We start from the raw sequence: 22,938 nt of genomic DNA, 5'->3' as shown, positions 1-22,938 counted from the left end.
GTTTCCAAAGTTCCACCAAAATAACAATAATAATAATAATAATGGGATATACAAAACTAAGTGTTATAATTCATATTAAGATGACATTAAGAATATACAATCTTATATTAATATATATTTAGCATTTTCATATTAGTTCCACAAGCTAGGACCTGCTAACAGCAGAACTGAGCAGAAGTACCATTTTTTAATCCTGATAATTAAGGTTATTGATTGTATAATTTAATTTCTATCAAGTTTATATTATGTCATAAAATAATAATATTGTTTACCAAAACACTAGATTTTGGAGGGAAAATTTTCATGTTAAAAAATTATATCTCCCAAGTTAAATGAACTATTGTCAATTTTTAAACTCAACCTGTCATTCTTTTTTTTTTCTTTAAACTTATGTGACAAAAGAATAATAAAAGAAAGGCTCTGATGTTTCATGCTCTCAAGCTCAGAATCTACATCAAATCTCTGTTTCCAATTATAGTTCATAATGATTTTAAATCCAATCCCTTTCACTATCGAAGCTAAATATTTACAATTGTTATTAGAGAAGGTTACATTTTTGTCGCAGACCTTTCTTTTAGTTTCCCTGTATACTCTTAAAATAACTAGACTTTTAAAAATGCATTTGTTTAGCTTTTAAGGTTCAAAAATTTATTTGGATCTTTGGAACCTAAATTTCCTCTACAATGTAGAGTAAATTAAGGGTACATATCTTCCTGTAGTACAGTATTTATTTGTAGAACGTGGATACTTTTGCAGGCAGTTTGTTGGAGAAAGAAAATAATTTTTAAAGAAAATTTAACCTCCAGCATTTTTACAGATATGTTTGTAAATATGGAACCACATAGATCGCTTCTCCCCTAAATTCTTCAATTGGCTTTGCTTCACAACCTTTTAAGGCTACATTTATCCCTATGCTTTACCACATTTTTCTTCCACTCAAGTTTCCATTAATATGTTTGGATGCAGCTGAACAGTCAGCTTCTTCAGCAATGTGGCTTACCTTTATTGTTGAATGACTGCCTGCTGGACAACTGTTATTTCAGCAGTCTTCTCTATGATTGTGTCTGATATCATATGAGATGCCTTTAAAAACCTGAGGAAATATTACATTTTTTAGTTTGACCACCAAACAACCCCTAACAACAGCCAGCGATCGACGGAACCAAGAAATTATTCAATAAATGTTTTTGTTGTTCTGTTTGCTTCTTTGTTTTTAAGTGATTGATGTCCAACTTTGAAACACTTCTCTATAAGCTCCCCCAAGGATGATGGAGCTACAGACGAAACTCATTTTAGCCGTTTGTATGCAGGATCTTGTGCTTTACGTCATAATCCATATCTCATGACCCCAGGTGTGGGTCAGAACACAGACCTATTTAATGTAAAGGTTAAACTGAGTTAGGAGAATCCAGTTTCTCATTAATCCAGTTTAGAAATGCAATAAACAACAGGGCATGGGATAAAGACTAAAGAAGAAAAAAAATGTGCATACACAGATGATTTTATTTGAAGAGAGAGAAGCTAACCAACATTCATAATTAAATTATGGTGCACTGTACAGAAAGTGGCAGGAGCACGTTTAAGTTCAAAACTTTGGTACATTCTGGTTAGTCAGACAGATTAGTGCATTCAGTGAGGGAGATTCACCTTCAGGAGAAAAACTGACATTTCTAGTTAAACAAACTCGTTTCTAGTGACACGGATCTCCATTCTTTCAGTGTGAACAAAAAAAAACCAAAAAACAATCAGTACAAGAATGATTGATTTGAAAATGTTAAAGTTCATTATCCGCATGGTAGAAATCCTGCTTATAAACAGAGGCAGTGTTTAACTGTCTTTGGTTGCATGGAGGGCCTTTTCCATCGACAACAGGAAGGATGAAAACAAGACACTAATTCGGTTTTAAAAATATTGGAGATAAAGGTCATCTTGTCAACACTGAGCCAATGTGTCTCTTAAATAAGTGAAGTACCATGTTGGCAAATACAATAGATTGTTTTCAACCTACCATCTCTGCAGTCCAGGTTTCACTGTGCTCTGAATTAAAAACATGTCTGATAACTGCAGCAGTGATGAAGGTGTATAAAGGCATGCTTTTTTTCTTAGTGCAAAGTGGAATGTGACTGAAGAACACATCCTGTAAACGGTGGCTGTCATACAAAACGTTCCTGGATTTCTACAGAGGACGATCGGATTTAAAGAACTGAATGCGTGTCTGATTAGAACTCGCCTCTTTGCATGAATGACACATTTAGAGGACCGATGAAATGCTGTCATTGGTGCTCACACACAGAAGGTCCAACTGCATTCTCCAACAGAAACACACAAATAGAACAAAAAGTAAGGCTCCAGTTTGAGGTTTTGTAGTCTAAAACTCTTTTTACTCATACTTTTTTTCATACTGCTCAAACTTTTCCTTCTAAGTAAAAGGAAAATGATGCATGGATTTGTATCCAACCCCTATGTGTCAATGCTTTGTAGAATATCCTTTTGTAGCAATTACAGCTGAAAGTCTTTTGGGATATGTCTCTTCCAGCTTTCCTTATCCCATTTGTGTTAGGTCTGGACTTTGACTAGGCCAACACATGAATATGCTTTGATCTAAACCATCCATTGTTGCTCTGGCTGTATGTTTAGGATGGCTGAACTGCTGGAAGTTGAACCTCCCCCTAGTCTCAGGTATTCTGCAGCCTCAAACTGGTTTAGCTCTATTTATCTTCACATCAACTCTGATCAGCGCTTGTACCTGCTGACAAAAGCATCCCCACTGGATGATGCTGCCACCACCATGTTTTACTGTGGGGGTGGTGTTTACTTTTTCCCCCACACAAAGCATTTTACATGTAGGCCAAGAAGTTGAACTTTGGTTTCATCTGACCAGAGCACATTCTTCCACAGGGTGGGTGTGTCTCCAACATGTTTTGTGGCAGACAAAATGTCTCATGAGTGTCTTCAAACAGTGGCTTTCTTTTTTCCATTCTTACATAAGCAGGTTCTTCTTCTTGAGCTGTGGATCTCTGCAGCTCCTCCAGAGTTAGCATGGACCTCTTGGCAGCTTCTCGGATTAATGCTCTCCTTGCCCAGCGTTCAGGTGGACGTCCATGTCTTGGTAGGTATGCAGCTGGTCCATGTTCAGATGATGGATTGAACAGAGCTATGTGAGATGTTCAAAGCTTGGGATGTTGTTTTAGATTCAACCCTGTTTTAAACTTATCCACAACCTTCTCCCTGACCTGTCTGCTGGGTTCCTTGGTCTTCATGATGCTGTTTGTTCTCTAATGTTCTCCAACAAGCCACTGAGGCCAGAAACAGAACAGCTTCAGTTAGGTGGACTCTATTTATTGATTGACTTCTGATGGCAACTGTTTGCACTGCATTTTATTCAGGGGCATCAGAATAAAGGTAGCTGAATACATATGTCACATTATTTGGAAAATCATGCATCATTTTCCTTCCATTTCACAACTACTTCGCTTAGTTCTGTCGCTTCACCATACATTAAAGTTTGTGGATGCAATGTTAGAAAGGTTCAACAGGTTTGAATAATTTTGCACCCCACACTGCAGCTGAAGCCCCACCCCCAGCCGTCACCAGGGTCTTTTCCAGTTTGTGACAGCCATCAGACCACCTGGGACCCATTTACCCACCCCACATTTAACATGGTACAAAACACACACAGCAGCTGTGGGTCAATGTGACTCAGTTACTTCAAGACATTCTACAGAAAACACATTGAATAAATAAGTGTTTGTTGAACTTGTCTCCTTCATTGTTTTGGCGTAAGGGGAGGAGCAACTGGGCCAGAATCTCAACCAAAAGCTCTGAGAGAAAAATAGAAAAATGAAGCCCATTTTTCAGGTTTTTACTTGATTTCAACAGGGGACTCCCGACCTCCATGCTCCTTTATTGAACTTCTTGGTGCAACAAAAAACTGCTTTTAAGTTTGCCAGTGGTTGGTAAACATTAAAAGTAATTAAGATTTAATAGTGTAATGTAAAAATGCATCAATACAGCCTCAGATGAATAAGATGTGATCTTTAACTTATGTCCATCATTTTTAAACAACAAAGTGAAAATGCCAACAGGTTGTAGAGCCACCTTTAGCTGCAATATGTTCAAGTCCCTCGGTCTCTCATATGGATCTGGAGTGATTCTGGCCCACTTTGCTTTACAGCATTACTGTCTTCAAGATGAACCCAGCCTAACATGTGAGGAGAATTATGATCAACTCAGTTACGGCTAAGTCTTTGTGGCTGAAAACAAGCCCAGATCATCAGCCCTCCACCACCGTGCTTGACAGGTGGGATGTAATGTATGTGCTGATATGCTGTGTCTGGTTTCCCAAATCTCTTTACTTTGGTCTCATATGCGCTTCATTCAGTTGTGACTTTGGAAACCTAAGTCTTGACGATCTTTCCTTTTGGAGGGGATTTCTTCTTCAGCCTCACTCTTCTTCTTCTCCTGTCATGATCTCTAAAACGTCTGTAAAATGATTTTTTATTTTTATTTTGCTGTAGTTCTGCGAAAGTAGCCATATTTCTTGAAGGTTTTTCAATTGTGGAAAATCTTTCTCTCTGCAGAACGATGGATTTCAAATATACGGTTGCTCTTAAAGCTGGAAATAATGTTTTTAATCCTTCTCATGAAATGGTTGACTGTGAATTTAAAAATTAAAGAAATATGTTTTTGATCGAGTGAAAACTGTTTGAAAACAAAATAATTTCACCTTTATGAGTAACAGTGTAGTTTGGAAATAGCCTTGTGATCATCAGATTGCCAGACAGCAGCAGTGACTCCCCTGACTGCTGGTGTATGAACACACTCCCACCTTATACATAAATAGCTGTATCTGACTGTAGCTTCTCCTCGTTATTCCTGTGCAAGGATTAAAGGTTTTTTCCAGCAGCTTCAGCATTCTGGCTTTGTTTTGTTAAAGATCGAATCACAGATCATTATGGTATGTGTTAGAATGCATTGGATGATGCATGGGGGCAGTTTTAAACCTAAGAAGTGAAAGTAGGTTTTACTTTGATTTTTTAAATTATTTCGATGCAGATCTGACAGAAAAATCCCTCCATATAATCTACATATTAAGGTTAGTTACATTCAGATCACAAAAAGCCTCCATTCCACCATTAAAAAAATCACCTGTTGTCAATGAAAATACTGGAATTTAATACAAAAGCTCCTAACTAGACTCCAAAATCAGCTCTTAGCTTCAAAGTCCATTGAAAAACCCCCACGAATGTTACTTGAAATTAAAGAGAAAAGAGAATAACCGCATTATCTACATGTTCAGTTTCTCAACTGGACCACAAGAGGGTACTGTGATTGGAGCTGCTTAAGATGGGTGTTCTGGTTTTTTGAAGATCCATCCAAACTTAAAAAAAAGCAAGATCAGTTAGCTTAGCTTTTGTAAGAAAAACAGTTGTGTAAAAATAGGTCTGTGTATGGTCAGGTCTTGGCAGGTCAGAGGTCAATCCAGAAGGCAGTGTAGGGCTTCATTTGTCTTGTCTTACAGGTGAAAGTGTGTGAAATAAGCGAAGGTGCAACAGAAAGCATTAACCTCTACAGTGGGGTCATTTCAAAAGGTCAGTTCCAATTTGAAATTGTGATTCTGAGGCTAAGCACACAATCTTTGCTAATCAGTCTTTCTTTCTCTTACTGGCTGAGGCCTTACCTACGAACCAATCATTAAACACTACCAGTCAAGAATTGGTGCTTTTTAAATGCATGCTTTAAAACTGGTTCATTGAGTTTTTACCAATAAAAGCTGTCAGTTATCCTTAGAGTAAAAACCGGTGTTGGAGACACTGAAGGCCGACCAATGAGCAGTCATGCTACACTTGTCTTTTCTTCTAAAATGGCCTCATCTCTTTACCAACAGTAGGATAAAAAGTGCTGCTAAAAACTGGCCAAGTGGACAGACGAAGACAGCGTCTCATTCCAGCCCAAAGGTGCTGGTCTCCTCCACAGCGGTCAGCAGCTTCTCATACAGCATGGAGAAGGACTGGTATGGTGGCAGGTCCAGACGGTTGAAACAGGTGTGAGCTCTGGGAAAAAGACCACAGACAGTACAGTTAGAGGTTGAAACTAGTTACAGCCACACTGGGTTATCTTTTAAATTGCTCTTGATTGAGAGGTTTCAGTGAGGCCTGCAGAGCTTTACATGTTGTTCTGGGTTCTTTTGTGACCTCCTAGATGAGTTGTTGATGAGCTCTTGGGAGTAATTCTGGTAGGTCGGGGACTAGTTAATGGCGACTAGTTAATGGCCCTTACTGTGGTCTGTGTGCTATAGCATCATACATGGCATGATAATACTCTACTTGGTAACCATTTTTGGACTGATAGACAGAAACCTCATTTTTTTGCTCTGGGCATGACCTTTCTTGAGCTCTTTTAGCCTACTTCATGTTGTCATACAGATTCTATTTAAGTCATGATTCTATGGGGTAGGCAGTGATCAGATTACATAAAACTGAAAATCACAGTTTATTCAGGATTTAACAGAGGGGGGTGATCCGTTTTTACAGAGAGGCAGGTTGATTTGGATATTTCTTCATCAATAGCAGGTTCCTGCAGAACGTGACAGGCTGAGGTGTTGGAGCAGGAACAGATCTTGGAACCAATGTTATTCAGGTCTGATGGAAACGTTTAAACTAGACATCAACATGTCATCAAAATCAGACACCTGGGCAGTGAAGTGATCTTCCCCCACTTCTCCACACAGAACCTGCGGGGTCCGTTGCTGCCTCGCAGTGAAGCGAAGCCTTCATATGGAATGCTCGATGTTCCCGTCACAAACTTAAGAGGCGGAGCAGAAAAGAGAGGGAACAGAATTAATTTGGAAAACAAACACATTTCAGTTATCTTTTATTCACTTCAGTAATTGAATTTAAACAGTGAAACTCATATATTATACAGTCCTTACACACGGAGGGATTTAGATGATCTTGACACACAGCTAGTAAAAAACCAAAATCCAGATTTTTAAAAAAAATGTGAATCTTACACAAGACCTTTATTGGTGCTTATTTCTGAATTGTCTGAAATACACCCTCCATGTGTAATGAATCTTAATAATACATGAGTTTCACTCTGTGGATGGAGTTATCAAGATCAGAGCTCTAATGGACTCGGATGTAGCTGTGCCTCAGTCACTCTCTGGGACAAACTGGCCTACCTGCAGGAGTCGTAACCTCTGCTCATTGTTGAACCTCTCCACTGCAGCCCAGAACCACCGGATCACAATGTGGTTGTCGTGGTAACCTGAACACAACACACCCTGCTGCTGCTGAACTATGGACAGGATTACTCTAAATTTATGGCAGATATTTCTACAGCCGACAGGTAAAACACCAGACTAACAGATAGAACTGATGGATGGAAGGAAGGAAGGAAGGAAGGAAGAAAGAAAGAAAAAGAGAATAAAAGTGATTATTCCAGTGATCGTATGTGTACCTCCTCTATATTCTGTGTTGTTCCTCCAGTCTGATAAGTCAATTTCAGCAGTGCCAGCAATGACCAGCTCCAGCTCCCTGGCATCAAACACAGACACCAACCTGGCATCCACCACCTGCAGAAACACATTTATTATGAAGGTACTACCAGATTTACACTGTAAGATTTTAACATACAGAACACAGACTAACTGTTCTTTATAGAGGTCAAAAAGATGAAGCCACCACACCTCATAAAAGCCCCTGACCAGGCTTTCAGTCTGCTGGACCACTCCGCGCTCTATCCTCCACTTCACCATCCGCTCGATGTACTCCTTCTTGTTCTTCTCCGACACTGGGATGTTCCCTCCGCCAGGCTTCAGCTCCCGTTCTGTGATCTACACAAAGCATGTTATGTTCAATGCCAAATCACTGCGTGAGTGTGAAGATCTAGCGAACAAACAGGTACGTTCATGTCTAAAGGGTTAGTTTGGACTATTTTAAGTGGTTTTCTGTGTAGTAGTTCTGAGTAGTCAGTACCTTACCTCAAACAGATACTTATGCAGAAATATGAAGACAGAGTAGAATGATACAACCAGCAGCTTCAACACACATCATTTCACAGATTTTACAGTTTTTACAAACTCAATGAATAATTGTTTAAAGAATGAAAAGTGAAAAACATGAAAGTGCATGGCTGTCCAATCAGAAAGAGACTGAACAAGTTTAACAGCTTTGCTGCAGCAAGACCTGTTCAACTCACCATCATAGAATCCATGATGACTTCTACGGCGTATCAGAGAGAGCTTTAGGAAAATATGAGATCAACCAAAATAACATAAAGCTGAAGCAGAACTGGACTCAGCAACAAGGTAGTGACCCCAAACACACCAGTGAATCCATTTATTTAAATCTGCTGTGATTTAAATCAGCCTAATGACATATGGGGAAGTTGTGAAAAAACTGCAATACACTTTCATTCCAGTAGATGGCATTACTCCTATACCCTGTTTAAAAGTTAAATCATTTTTGTTTCAACTGATATATAATAGATGATGAGCAACTTTAGAGTGATAAAGTTGATTACTTCCTTCCATTATTCCTTAAGTTGCTCTGGATCCATAAGCAGGAAAAGTTTAAATCCATTATTTTTAATACTACATTTTTTTTAAAGTAACATTTTTTACCAACCGGCATCTGGCCAGAGTTGTTGCGTTACAACTGCATGATTAATTTACAGTAACTACTAAATATAGATTAACACAATGATTTTTATTTTATTATCCTCATCAGGTAAACTCATATCAGATAACTACAGAAAATGTTTTTTAGTAAAAAATGTATTTATTAGAATAAAAATATTTATATAAAGTAGAAGATGGTTAGTCAGGGCTTCTGGCCTCCAAACCTGGAACTGTTGTCTCTCCTCCTGCAGAGCTGTCTGTATAAAACTATAAAAAATGTTTAAATATTAAAGATTTCATACTCCACTAAGTTAGGTTTACATGAAAGGTCTTTGGGAAATGTGTATTTTTTATGTACATGGAAAATCTAAAGTGCTCTGATCATCAGTACAGCATTAACTATTTGTGTTACAGAACTGTGGTGACATAGGTAATAATTATTGCCAATAATAACTTCAAATGTCCCACATATCTGGCAAAAAATATTCTGTTTTATTTTCTGGTACTTGCGGGTATTCAGCGCATACCTACTAAACGCTTTATATTCCTTTTCAACCACCACAAACAGGTGGCGGGAAATCCCAGAGTGCTAGAAAAAGATCAGGCAGCAGTTAGTGGGGAAGTACCAGTCCAACCGCTCAGTTGGATTAGCAGCCAGACCAGCCTGTAAGTGCAGCTCCGCTGCTTGGAAAACTCAAATAAATACCATTTAAAAGTAGGGTCATTACAGCATGAGGCTTGAGGCTGTAGAAAACGTCAGGTTTCATCCTCCATAAAACCTAGAACCTAGACAACTTTCCATAACTGATCAGATCACGAATTCTGCTCTCTCACAAACAATCAGCAAGGAAAACGTCTGACCATCAGGTCTGGACCTCTCCTACTTAGGTTATGCAGCAGAACAATGATTTAAAGTCCACCAACCGGTCCACCTCTGAATGGCTCAAAAACCAAACATAATAATATTAGAGTGGCCTAATCAAAGTTAGTGCACAGACTTAAGGGTAGATGTTAAGTTCAATGGGTAATGACTTTTTAACATAGGGCCAGGTTGGTTTGGGTTTGCTTTTTTCCCTTATTGAATGAAATCATCATTTGAAATAAACTTCTTTGGATTTACTGTCTGTTATTTACATCCATGACCAAAAGCTTTGCTTCGGTGTTTCCTTTTTGGTTACTTGTAACAAGGCTGCAGTCTGACCTGTCCAAACACTTCCTCATTGACAGTAAAGGTGAGGTCAAGCATGTCTTCTATATCATTGTCCTTCATCCACTGGAGAGACTGGTGGAACTCCTCGTCCAGGTACTCCAGGTCACTCAGGTCACAGGGACTGCAGAGTGGAAGAACAAAGAATGAATAACTGCAGGTGAAAATGTTTGCAGGAGTTATTGGGGCCTCTGGAAAGCCTAGCCTTACAAAAAACACTGTAAACAATTACAATACATGTCAGTGAATGTTTTTGTATCTGCATGGTTAACTGTGGGTAAACATACATGCGCAGAAGGCCTTTATAGAAGGGTCTGGTGAAGAAGGCATCCAGCAGATATTGATGGATCAGAGCCAGACCCAGAATGCGGCCACTGAAGCGGAACCTGAGGCACACAAACAGAGGAAAAGTCGGCTTTATGACTGCAGTGCACACAAACTCCTCAGATTTGACCTCTCTGCTCTTTTCCCTGCAAGATGAAGGTCAATGATGCCACAGAGTGGTTAAATCTCAAGACATCAGACCTAAATAATTCTCATGGTTGCTCATTCATAATCAGGGGATCTTCTGAGAAAATATTTTGAAAAAGAAACAGCACTCCTAACTTTGTATCTGGTGGATGCTTTCCTTCTACCAAACTGGTCCAGCTCGGATAAGATGGAGCATTTCAGTCCACAATTTACTAACAGCTGTTTAGAAATGTAAAGACTATTACCATTCATGGTGATTGTCTACAAAGGCTGACATGGGGCTGATCTGGACAGTGTAGGTGTCATTGGCGGAATATTCGAACAGACCATAATATGGGTTGAAAAGTTCCCTGGAAACCAAGAAGAAGAACTCCCTAGAAGGCCCACTGTAGTCCAAGCTGTAACACACACACACACACACACACACAGATTATATTTTGTCTCCTAGACGTCTTGTGGTTGTTGTCCTCCTCAGTTACTCACCCCTCCTCCCCGACAAAGCTGACATAAAATTTGCTGCGCTGGAGGTCTTTCCTGGAGTAGCACATGATCTGGTTGAAAGCATCTTCCAAGAGATGGTCCCGACGGATACTCAGCCTTTACATGAACATGGGAACCAAACTATAAGCCAGAAAGGAGTGAGGAGATGCAACAAGATACATACGGATATTAATTCAACTCACTTTAGCTTCCCAGGGCCTTGGCCATAGCCTTTAGTTTCAAGTTTCCTATAGAAGTTGCGCAATTTTGCCTCAAAGTCTCTCTTGTAAGGAGCTGGGGCTCTGGCATTGGCTCGCTGAGTTCCTACAGGAAGACACAAAGAGGTACTGATTGGTTATTTCAGGAAAACTCTTCATAGTTGCTAATCTACAAAGTTACATGAAGTAGTGGGTCCTAAAATAAGGTACCTGGTGAGTTCTGTGGGGAGGAAACGGGGGATCCCCGAGGTGACTGGCAATAGCTGGGGAGAAGTAAGGCATGAGGAGGCACGTAGGACATCACTTCATCTTCAAACAGACTGTAGGGGGAGACAGAGAAAAACGTTTCAGCCCTGAGCCAATCAAAGAGCAGCTCAGACTCAAACAAGGGGTGGAGGAAAGGATTTAAAACAAGTGAAAGTGATGTGCGAATAGTTCAGGAGGACAAGAGAAAGTGAACTAGGAAAACGTCTCTATATCTGTGTAACCCTTATCTGTAGTCTCAGCCTTTTAAACTTTTTAATATTTATTGTCTTTAATTTCCACTACTTGCCTGCACTGTTTTTGTTCTGTTTTTTTTTGAAAATGTTGTTGCACCCGTGTGGAGCAATGACAAAGAAAGAATTCTATTCTATTCTAGCCTGGGTCTCCAGTTTAATTACACAGAGGCAGGGTTCCTACACATTTTTCCCATGAATATTCCAGACTGAAACGTTTAGAGTTCTCAGTTATTTAGGCCCATTTTACAATATAAAATACTAAGGTTCTGTACAAATTCATGTCAGATATTTCCACAGTGTCTAAGAAGCAATCTGTGTCTGGGAGGGGTAACATCTGGGACCAGATGTGGACCACTGTTTGCCATTAGGGCACTGATCGATAAGGGGGAAAATAGAGAGGAGCTATTTTTAATATTCAAAAGTAACAGTAGAGCTGGGATGGAAACACAGAGGCAGAGACTGAGGGACAGCATCAGGAACGTCTCACCTCAGCAGCATGACGAGGTCAGCATCTCCTGACAGTCGGGTCAGTCCTGACACTCCATCTGTACGGATCAGCTGGACCTTCTCCCTGATACCACATCAAACATTACATCAATAATCTTACAGGCCTGACACATTTAGCTGCATTTTTCACAGTTCTGCAGCAGTGGCGTAGCTCATACATTTACATCCAGGTATTTTATTAAAGGGCTAACCTTTTTCTGGCATTCTCACCGGCACTCAGAAGCAAATACGCAATTGGACAAGGAAAAAAACTGCACATTCTGTCTGCCCCCATCTGGACATAATAAGCACATTAAATCTGACTTTCCAAAACAGTAAAATTGATGTGGTAGTGAACACATATCCCTATGTTTGAACCTTTTTCTTTGCATTTTTACATGTTTGATACTTAATTTTTATCTGTAGAATTCTAACAAATTCTAAACAAAAATCTTTTAGATTATTTTAAATTGTGTGTTAATTTTATTGGTATTTTACTAATTTCCTTGATCACTACAGTGCTGTAGAGCTTACAGTTTGGACCAGAATGTTTCTGAAGCAGAGAAGCAAAGTCTCTGTCTTGCTCTCAGTCCTTTCTCTTTGCATTCTTGACCGGCCGTCTTGTGGCCAACCACACTGGCCACTACCAGCAACTTAGTGGTTAGCTCTACCTTAAAAATATAGTTTCAGCTCAGGAAACAGTTTAAACTCACGTCATCCTCACTGATGGCCCCACTGATAAAAAACCATTAGTTCAAGCCATCTTTCTCTGACCCTGCTTTTATTTTGTGGTACGATAAGGGGATTAAATGTCTTAGAGATCTTTACAAAGATGGAGTCTTCTGCACCTCTGTGGACCTCATTAAGGATCAAAATCTCCCATCCACCCAACACTTTAGATATTTTGAGATAAGAAACTAAATCTAATCTTAATTTCCTACTTGTCAACTATCAACTATGTCGATACGTGATTATTTCCTTGAATTAAATCCCACCCAGAGATCACGTCTTTAAAAAAATCAGAATTCCATTCTGGTTTATGATGCTCCTTTGATCATGGACAGGGGCAGGGCCTGGGAGCATGAGTTGGGTCTGACTTTCGCTGATGATTGGTGGGATTTAGCACTGAGCGCTATCTACAAAAGCTCCATTTGTGCCCCTCTAACACTTATTCAGTTTAAAGTTTTGTTTGGGTGTCACTATTGAAAAGCTACATTGTCACAGATCTTCTCGGGTTCGGTGGATGTTTGTGACAGGTATAAGGCTCTCCTTGTCACCTGGCAGGCTTACTTTGACACAATGTCAAAGATACTCTCCAAATCTGTTAATGTCTCTCCACACGTGGCAATCTTTGGTTTCTCTGATGAATATACTGGCTATTCGACAGAGCAGCTGGAGGTCTTGGTTTTTACCTCCCTAGTAGCCAGACGCCATTTACTTCTTCATCTGAAGTCAACCACACAATGGCTACACCCACGACTGCACCCCCCCCACCATCATCAAGTTTGCGGACAACACCACGGTGGTGGGGCTCATCTCAGGAGGGGATGAGACGACTTACAGGGTGGAGGTGAAGCATTTGTCAGCATGGTGCATGGACAATAACCTGACTCTGAACACCTCCAAGTCAAAGGAGCTCATTGTTGACTTTTGGAGGTGTAAACAGGACACACAGCCTATCACCATCAACGGGGACAGGGTGGAGATGGTGCTGGACTTCAGGTTCCTGGGCACCACATCAGCGAGGATCCAACGTGGACTACTAACTCTACGGCGATCCTGAAGAAGGCGCAGCAGAGACTGTACTTCCTGAGGACCCTCAGGAAGAACAACCTGCGACCAGAGCTGCTGCTGTCCTTCTACCGCTGCTCTGTGGAGTTGGTGCTGAGCTGTGGCATCTCGCTGTGTTTCTCCAGCTGCACTGCAGCAGGGAGGAAGCAGCTCCAACGGGTCATCAACACCGCCCAGAGACTGACTGGCTGCCCTCTCCCCTCCCTGGAGGAGATTTACTCCACCCGCTGCCTCAGGAGAGCCCGCAGCATCATCAGGGACTCCTCACACCCCGGTCACTATCTCTTTCAACTGCTCCCCTCTGGGAGGCGTTTCTAGGCAATAAGGACAAAAACAAACAGACTGAAAAACAGCTTTTTTTTTCCTACAGCTGTTGTTGCCCTGAACGCCTCATGTACACTGTAACAACTGTTACTATCAATAACGACATAAACAGTAAATACATTCCGTGCAATTTCTTCAACACTAAGTGCAATATGCTACCTCATGTGCAATACTGGAACAACCTGTAAATATTCTTGTATATATTTTTTCCACCTGCACAGTCCTTTTTTATAATTTTTTATAACTTTTTATAACTTTTTGAACTTTTTTTATATTTATTTTCTTTAATTTGCACTACTTGCCTGCACTGTTTTGTTCTGTTTTTGGAAATTTTGTTGCACCCATGTGGAGTAATGACAAATAAAGAATTCTGATTCTGATTTATGAAGTCATGTCTTTCTAGAATTGAGAAAATTAGGCGCTCCAGAGACAACTCTCCAAAAAACCTTTACCAAAAATGGCAACCACTTTTGTGCTTTTTAAATCAACTCTATACTTTAAACTGGTAAAGAGTTCGGATCCGGGCAGCTCACACTGACTTTATAAAGCAAACAAACAAAGAAATGCATTGTGTCAAAGACTGTAACCATGTTTGAGTACCTGAGTACATGGTTTCTACTGAAGTCAGGCTGTCTCTCCTGCAAAATCTCAAAGATGTTTTGTTGTCGAAGAAAAGCCACGATCTTGTCATTGTAAGCTAAATGAGAGAAGAAACAAGAGGGTCAGTTTTATTTATTTCAGTAAAAAGAGCAACTAAGATAAAAAAAAAAAAAAGCTTTGAGTAGAATAAATCAAGCATCAGTTTAGGTAAAATGTCACATTTTGCTTTATGGATATTACACTTTTTGTATGTTTCAGAAAGGAGACATTGTCAAATGTCCCCCCCTGACAAAGGTCAAAAGGTCAGACATTCCTGTTTATAACCACAGAGCTACTTCTAGCCCAAATGTATGGAGAACCGTATCATTCAAAATTAAATCAATAAATAAATACTGCTATTGATAAATTATTAATAAATATTCAATGAAATAAATAAATATCCCCATGAAATAAAACCAAATAGCTATTTTAAAATAAATTTTTATCTTGTTTTATTTAATTCATTTCAAGATTTATTTAATTTACTTAAAAATTTATTTAATTTACTTAAATATTTATTTATTCATTTATTTATATCATAATGCAGTTTTATTTTGTGATACTTTTATTTTGTAAAGCTACTTTACCTATTTTAGTGACTTTTGCTTTTTAACCCTGTTTTTCAATTTAAGCTCTTTTTATTTCATGTTCTTATATTCAAATGAGGGGGCGGAGTTTTATCTGTGGGGCGGTGCTGGAACAGCAGGACCTAGCTCAATTGGTGGCTGTGACCCGCTGCCTGCCAGAAGACAGCATGCTTTACAAAATAAAAGTGTTACAAAATAAAACTGCATTATGAAATAAATAAATAAATAAATCTTTATGTAAATTAAATAAATCTTGAAATGAATTAAATAAAATAAGATGACATTTTCTTTTAAGATGTTTATTTTGTTTTATTTCATGGGGATATTTATTAATAATGTTTCAATAGCAGTATTTATTAATTTATTTAATTTTGAATGAAAAAGCTCTCCATACAAATGGATTCCAAACTTTGACTTTTGACTTTTCTCCTCACCAACCAAAAACTCTGTTTGGCCTTAGATTAATGAAACAACTGAAATCTTGGATTTATAGGAAGGAACAACATAGGGATTAGGAAACTATGCCAGGCCAGATAGCTCAGACAGGAAGTCAACAGCCAGACCACAAAGTCAACTTAAACCATCCCATTTTCAACATTTACCTTTAACACTACATGACCCCTAACATCTTTTATTTATGTTGATGAGTGGAAAGACCATTTGACCCCTGTGTTGTTTCACCTAATACTAATGTAAACATTGACTTCTGTGAATGAAAGAAACTAACTCTTCTTGTAACACACTGGTTAGAAATTCCAACTAGACCAATCATTTTGATGTTTTACGTAGGAAAAGAAGGATTCATTTTGTCCAACTTTACCACAGGAATATGACATTCATCCATACTACAAATTAATAGAGGGAAGCTCCCATCTTTGTAGACCTTAAAGTTGGCCTGATTATTACTGGGGGTGCTGATGCTATTCTCTCTTCTCACATATTTGATTGAAAACTTTGAGCACTTTTTTGCACACTGATGATTCACATCTGTTGCTTCCCAAATGAAAGCTTCCACATTCTCAAAACCTGGGTTTTAACTGTCTGGGAGTGTGTGTTTGCATGAATACTGACCCACAGGGACAACCTCCTGGCACTGACCCCTGTTAGCTGAAGTGAAAGTATTTGATGGTCGCGGCAAGACAGGAGGACCAGGATGTCGCGTGTCTTCACCCACCTTTAAAGCCAGGAGGAAGAGTGAAAGACAAAAAAGTTGGGCTCTGATGAGGTCATAATGAAATGCTCATGTAAGTCTATAATATGAGGGAGCAACAAATTATTTAGGTCATTTAAATGATCAGACAGGTCTGTTTGTTTTCAGAACTGGTTGATTGTTGCTCTTAAAAAGGGGTTTCACCCGTTAACTTGAGGAATATGCAGTTATAGCTGCATCTGTTTCAATCTTGTTATGCTGTGAGTTTTTGGGGGGTTTGTCCAGGATTTCTCACATGGTTCTGCTGTCTATGGACTATAAATACCTTTTCTTGGCAAAGACGAGCAGGTCTCTACAAAGATATCATGGCTTGCCTTGAATTGTGTGAAATGATATTTGGCTAGTTTGGTTAGTACACATATAAAGAACTTGTGGTCAACCTCTTACTGTTGCTTTTCTGGTGTGTGTGACGAACATACTTGGCGTTAAAAACCCACAAGCTGTTGTTTTTGATGTCAAAGCATAGTAAGAATTTATTAATTTCTGCAATCTTACCAGTTGCCGTGGGCTGACCTCCCCAGCACTGTGGCTGCGTTGCCGGGTCAGATGTTGGCGGTGAGCTATAAGGCTAGGCCGAGAGCTCTGAACAGGTAGCCGAGGGTCAATAAAGGTGGTAGAACGGCAGTTATGATCCACAAAGAAAGGCTGCATGTGCACAAAATGTGAAACACTTAAAGTTGTTGAGATCACAACCTGTAACCGTTGTGACAAAGTCACTCATTTGTTTCTCAGTCAGACCTTGCCACTGTGGTCGTGCTTCATCTCCCAGCCTCTGGGCAGCTCCAGCTGTTTGTTCGCAAACATGTTGAGGAAAGCCACCAGGTCGCGGTTGTGCTGGTAGCGCTCAAAGTGGTGCGCATCTCTACGAACCTTACTGATCATATGCTTCAGACATGTGTTGGTGGTGAACATGCGATAGGCACTCTGAGTTCACCAGAAGAAGAAGAAGCCCAATCAGAGACATTAGTGATCAGTTCATGTGTTACCGATTATATAAACATAGACAGGCAACAACTTCCTGTTCAGTGTCTGGAGAAGTATAAAACATTGTGTTTCTACGGCAGTGAGTGGGATTTACAGTTGAAAGCATATGTTTACGTACAGTTTATAAAAAGATTGACATTAAATCAGACTAAACATTTCCTGTTTTAAGTTAGTTAGGATCTTCAACATACTTTCTGTTTGCTGAATACCGGAATGGGTTTCCTTCTACAAGCTTCTCTCAATAGTTTGCTGGAGTTTTGTTCCATTCCTCCTTACAGAACTGGTGGAATCGGGTCAGGTTTGTAATCCTCCTTGACCACACACACATTCTCAGCTCTGGCCCTTAATGTTCACTGTGACTAAGATCAGGACTTTGAGATGGACACTCTGAAACACTGACTTCAGTCACTTTGCAACTAATTTGGTGGTATGCTGAGGGACACTGTTCATCTACATCAGTGATTCCCAACCAGGGGATATGTGGAAACCTTTAATATTTTATTTCCAGGATCACAGATACATATCATCAGTCAAAACATGCTACTGAAACTTGGAAAGCAGCCAGGAATATATGTGGTTTTTAAAAGCGCCCACATTTCGTTTTGATGGCAGCAGGGCTAACTCTCCTCCTCCTGGTACATATGGCGAAGCTAGAAGTACACAAAATAGGCCAAGTGTTTCATGCCCTAACCCTGACACGCAGCTAAAGTCCAGCCGCCACACAATAAAAGCTTTTGACCTGGCTTGGCTGTCGGAGGTGTAATAATCCCCCTGGCTTTAAAAGACAGAGCTTGGTAATTATATACATACATGATGGATAGATAAAGAAAGACAACTGATAAAGATTGAAAGATGGAAAGAGACAGAAACAGATTAAAGATGTGATAAAGAGAGAAACAGAAAGGTGGAGAAATAGGAATGATGGAGGGACAGTTATAGAAAAAAGATATAGAAATAATATATAGAAATAAAGCAGGTAGACGTTTTTAGCACTGTGCCTTGCAACAAGACGGTAGTGGGTTCAAATCTTTCTGCCTGTTCTTCCCATGCATGAGTGGGTTCTCATGGGGAACTTGAAAAACATGAATATTAGGGTAACAGCTCTCTCTAAATTGCTCTCAGGTATGAGTGTGTGCAGGCATGTTTGTTTGGCCGGTTTGTCTCTATGTTGCCCTAAGATGGACTGGAGACCTGTTCAGGGTGAACCCGTCTCTCGACCAAAGACCAGTGGAGCTAGGCACCAGCCCCCTAGCGTGACCCACCATGCACAAGAGGGTATAAACAATGGATGGTGTAACAATGGTGTCAAGGCCAAACTTATTTTAGCTTTATCAGGTCTTATAAAGTGTCCTGTGATCCTGTGGTCAGCAGCGTCTTCATATGGTCTTCTGCTTTTGTTCTGGGGTTGATTCACACATTTCACACCAAAACATGTTCATCTCTGGGACACGGAGACACATTTTCCCATGATGCCACACAAGGAAGCAGTGAGTTTGAGACGTTGCTTTAATATACACCCACAGCTGTGCCCCAAATAACTCAAATGTTGTGAACTAACCAGAAGCTTTAAAACCTATGACCTCATCATCTGGGATTTCCTAAATTGTTTAAAGGCATAATTATCTTAGAGCATTTAAACTTTTGAATTTTTGTATTTTCAAAAAATCGCTCTTTCATTATTCAGGCATTTAGGAAATATGACTTGTTTTGGGAGTCCTATTTTACCTTAAACAGGAAGTCTGATTTGATGTCAAACAATGAATCAAAGCTAATATAGGAGTTTTTATAAAGTGTGTTAATATATGGTTTCAATTGTATTAAACTGCAACATTCTATCATTTAAGCTTAGCAGTAAATAGGGCCAGTTTGTAATGAAAGGACAGCTTTGGAGTGAAGATTCAATGCAATCAGTTGTTTTCTTCAGATAGACAATCCTCTACCTATGATCTGAATCTGGGCCTAATGGGTTTTAACTGCACTGATAGGGCCTGTTTGTATTGCAAAATGCCTTTCAACTGTGTACATACAGGGTTGGAATGCAGCACAGTGAAGAAGTCAGAGCTGGTGAGGAACTTGGCGCTGGGGGACTGCAGCAGCAGGGAGATGCGAGACCTGGAACTGGCCTGAGTCACGCTGTTGTCCCTCCGGAGCTCTGCAAGGTGAATGGATAATGTCAGGGGAAAAAAAGCAGCGCTCAGTGTGGAAAACATGTTGTCTAAAGAGGCCTTGTACTGTAGATGCATTTAAACCTTTCCACATTTTTGTCATGTCGCAACCACAAACTTCAATGTATTTATTGGAAGATTTAATGAGGGATCAGCACATTATTGCATATAACTGTGAAGAGAATGGAAAAAGATACATGGTTTTTATTTTTAATAGAAACAAAGCCCTAAAAAGAAGGCGGTGCATATGTCTTCTGCCTCCCCAAGTCAATAGCTTGGAGAACCACCTCCTGCAAGTACTTCTGGGTATGTCTTATTTTATTATCTGGTGTTAATCCGACTCTCCCATCAAAGACCTCCATTACTCTAATTACTATCTGAAGTTAAGGAAAGAGAATAAAAAAGCTTCAGATTCTCTCCTGTTCTTATTGTGTCAGCCAGGTAACACAGAAATATTCCCACCTCAGGTTTGATTGGAAACATTGGATCACAGACTCTGAGCAAGTAGGCCCTTATTGAAGGATTTTATCTAAAACAGTGTCACTGAGCTGTTATGATCAGATAAACTGATTCAAACAGTCTAGGTTTATCAGGAAAAGAACAGCCTGTGTGCATGACAGAGAAACTCTGACCTTCAGCTTGGAACAACTCAAGGTCTGAGTCTGCAGAAGATTTTTTTCTGGCTGAAAATAAAATTCTATGTGCTGGGAAAAAGAAATTAGTTTACTAATAAGGTAACTTCTGAGGGTGATTGGCTGCTCTGGATTCCCAATTAGGTGCTAGTTTGTGTTGGTTAAACACACAATCTCATGAAAAATCACTGGTTGTAACATGATATGGTGTGGTATATTTTAGCAAGGCACTATAGAGTACAAAAGAGCATGGGTAGGGGACTACCTGGAACAGAGGGGTGCATGTCAGTCTCATCCCCAAGCAGCTCACTGGCCGGCTGCTCCTCCTGTCTGCTGTCATTTGTTATCGTCCTTCGGATGCTCTGATACCTGCAGATGTGCATTTATGTGTTAGTTAATGCCAATTATTAGCTAAACAGTGTGTAAAGGTGCCCAAATTAGTGTTTGCACATTTTATTTTTGTTAATTTCCTTGGTCTTCATTTTTACTTCTAAAGAATGCTGTCTGATCGTCCAATAGCTGCTCCTCTTAAAGAGAACAGCCTCCTACTCTTTTATCTTCACAGTAAACCTGCATCTGTCGCACCTGGAACTGAGGTGTTGGTTCTGACCTGCGGTTCAGCTGTTCCATCTGCTGTATGGAGCTGGACCTCTGGAGAGTCTGTGGGGCGGGGGGAGCGGTTGGTCGCTGCCAGGTTGTTGTTCTGTTCACGTGATCCACATAGAAGATGCGTCCGTGGCTGTCGATGCGAGCCTCCCAATCTGGATTAAGTTAGAGTTAACAAGTACACTTTTATAACCATTTTTCTACTGGAGCATTCCATTTCTTTCTGCTCCCTCTCTTTATTCATTTCAACCTGTTTAAAGCAAATTATGTTTCTGCTGTAGTACATAACTTCTGCCAGAAGGTGCCACATTCGAGTCATGGTGTGAAGCAGTCAGAATTACAGTAATAACATCCAGCTAGTGAAGCTTTGCAGTAATTACGCTGAAACTAGCCCGAATCATACTGCATAAAAACAAACGTCACATCATGTTATGAATTTTCCTGTACATTCCCTGCAGGACATGCAAACACCTACTAGGTGGCAGAGGCTCATCTACTCTCTGATAGCGGCTGATGTCATGACGGACAGAGGGCAGGGATCGAACAGACTGATGGCCGTTGACCTGAGCTGTGGCCCCTGCATCAAACATACAACATCTGAATCAATTACAGCTCAAAAACATGTTTCTACGACCATAATAGATATAATATAACATACAGTTCAATCAGATATTAGAAAGACTGCATGGCAAACGTGTTTTTTCTCACTGTCTCATTAATTTCTCCTGTTTTAGGTCAGTTAGGGTTACAGAAATTATTTCTGTTAGCTACATGCCCGAATATTGATAATTCTGTTTAACTACTTTTGTCAATTTGAGAAATCTTCTCTTTTATTATTCTGGCATTTAGCTAATAGAAATAAATTTGATAACTCTTACTGACCTGAAACAGGGAATATTTAGTATGATTTAATGTCAAACAGTGAGTAAATAAAGGTGATGTGTCTTTTTATACAGTGTATGTATATATCTGATTTCAACTGTATATTGTTGGTCCGGATGCTGCCTTGCAACAAGAATGTCCTGAGTTCAAAAATTGCCTTTTCTGCATGGAGTTTGCATGTTCTCCTAGTGCAGATGTGGGTTGTCTCTGGGTACTCCAGCTTCCTTCCACATAGCAAAAACCTCACTGTCTGTGCTTAACTGGTCTCTCTAAAATACTATTTAAGATGTCCTGTGATGAACTGGTGATCTGTCTAAGGCGTACCCCACCTTTGGATGGATGGGTTGATTCTCTTGTTCATAGTGTTACTTCATCATTGCGTGATGCATTAGACAATGCAGAACCCTGGAAATAGAAGGTAATCATTCATAGGAGACTATGCGTACTTTAAAGCACAAAGTTAGAAAATTGGAGAGAAAATGGCGCTCTACACACCTAGAGGATTCCTACTTAATCTGGAAAAATAGCCTACTGTTGTATAAAAAGACACTTCACCAAGCTAGAACAGCTTATTTCTCATCATTAATAGAAGAGAACAAGAATAATCCCAGGTTTCTCTTTAGTACAGTTGCTAAACTTACACAGTCATAGCTCTGTTGAGCCATCCATTCCCTTAGCTCTTAGCAGCCATGACTTTATGGGATTCTTCTTAAATAAAATTGATTCTATTAAAAATAAAATCTTTGACATACTCCTGAAGATGATTACTTCATCCTCAGCAAGTGAGACAACATTGGAAATAACTGTAGAACCTGATCTGTGTTTGGACTGTTTTGATCCTGTGGAGCTTCCTGAGTTATCAGAAATATTAGTTTCATCTAAACCTTCAACTTGTATGTTAGACCCAATCCCAACCAAATTATTTAAGAAATGTTCCCTCTGATTACCAGCCCCATTTTAGATATGATTAATCTATCTTTAGTAAATGGATCAGAACCACAGGCTTTTAAGTTAGCTGTAATTAAACCTTTACTTAAGAAACCTTCGCTTGATCAAGATGATTTAATAAATTACAGACCTATATCCAATCTTCCATTCTTATCTAAAATTCTTGAGAAAATAGTTGCTAATCA

At 39.6% G+C, this 22,938-nt stretch overlaps 1 protein-coding gene across 4 annotated transcripts in view; it reads right to left on the bottom strand.

Annotated features, from left to right (window-relative positions):
- Nucleotides 1-3,360: 3,360 nt before the first annotated feature.
- hecw2b (HECT, C2 and WW domain containing E3 ubiquitin protein ligase 2b) overlaps nucleotides 3,361-22,938 on the bottom strand; it is a 52,049-nt gene continuing 32,471 nt past the window's right edge. For 3 of the 4 annotated variants that reach the window (XM_047355021.1, XM_047355020.1, XM_047355023.1), the window contains 20 exons: nucleotides 21,399-21,500; nucleotides 20,928-21,078; nucleotides 20,583-20,686; nucleotides 19,548-19,672; nucleotides 17,275-17,460; nucleotides 17,032-17,181; nucleotides 16,398-16,500; nucleotides 14,701-14,797; nucleotides 11,987-12,070; nucleotides 11,210-11,319; nucleotides 10,985-11,105; nucleotides 10,785-10,898; nucleotides 10,547-10,699; nucleotides 10,118-10,216; nucleotides 9,825-9,954; nucleotides 7,691-7,837; nucleotides 7,462-7,576; nucleotides 7,184-7,269; nucleotides 6,692-6,804; nucleotides 3,361-6,053 (listed from right to left, as the gene is read on the bottom strand). In XM_047355021.1, the coding sequence (XP_047210977.1) occupies nucleotides 5,942-6,053; nucleotides 6,692-6,804; nucleotides 7,184-7,269; nucleotides 7,462-7,576; nucleotides 7,691-7,837; nucleotides 9,825-9,954; nucleotides 10,118-10,216; nucleotides 10,547-10,699; nucleotides 10,785-10,898; nucleotides 10,985-11,105; nucleotides 11,210-11,319; nucleotides 11,987-12,070; nucleotides 14,701-14,797; nucleotides 16,398-16,500; nucleotides 17,032-17,181; nucleotides 17,275-17,460; nucleotides 19,548-19,672; nucleotides 20,583-20,686; nucleotides 20,928-21,078; nucleotides 21,399-21,500 (2,402 nt within the window). In that variant the 3' untranslated portion in view covers nucleotides 3,361-5,941. The remainder of the gene's footprint in view (nucleotides 6,054-6,691; nucleotides 6,805-7,183; nucleotides 7,270-7,461; nucleotides 7,577-7,690; nucleotides 7,838-9,824; nucleotides 9,955-10,117; nucleotides 10,217-10,546; nucleotides 10,700-10,784; nucleotides 10,899-10,984; nucleotides 11,106-11,209; nucleotides 11,320-11,986; nucleotides 12,071-14,700; nucleotides 14,798-16,397; nucleotides 16,501-17,031; nucleotides 17,182-17,274; nucleotides 17,461-19,547; nucleotides 19,673-20,582; nucleotides 20,687-20,927; nucleotides 21,079-21,398; nucleotides 21,501-22,938) is intronic. The other variant, XM_047355022.1, reaches the window with a different exon arrangement.

This window comes from Girardinichthys multiradiatus, chromosome 24 (assembly GCF_021462225.1).
Source record: "Girardinichthys multiradiatus isolate DD_20200921_A chromosome 24, DD_fGirMul_XY1, whole genome shotgun sequence".
In the NCBI taxonomy this organism is placed as follows: Eukaryota; Metazoa; Chordata; class Actinopteri; order Cyprinodontiformes; family Goodeidae; genus Girardinichthys; species Girardinichthys multiradiatus.
Note: the sequence above shows the minus strand (reverse complement) of the source record. Positions and strands in the feature narration are given on the sequence as shown.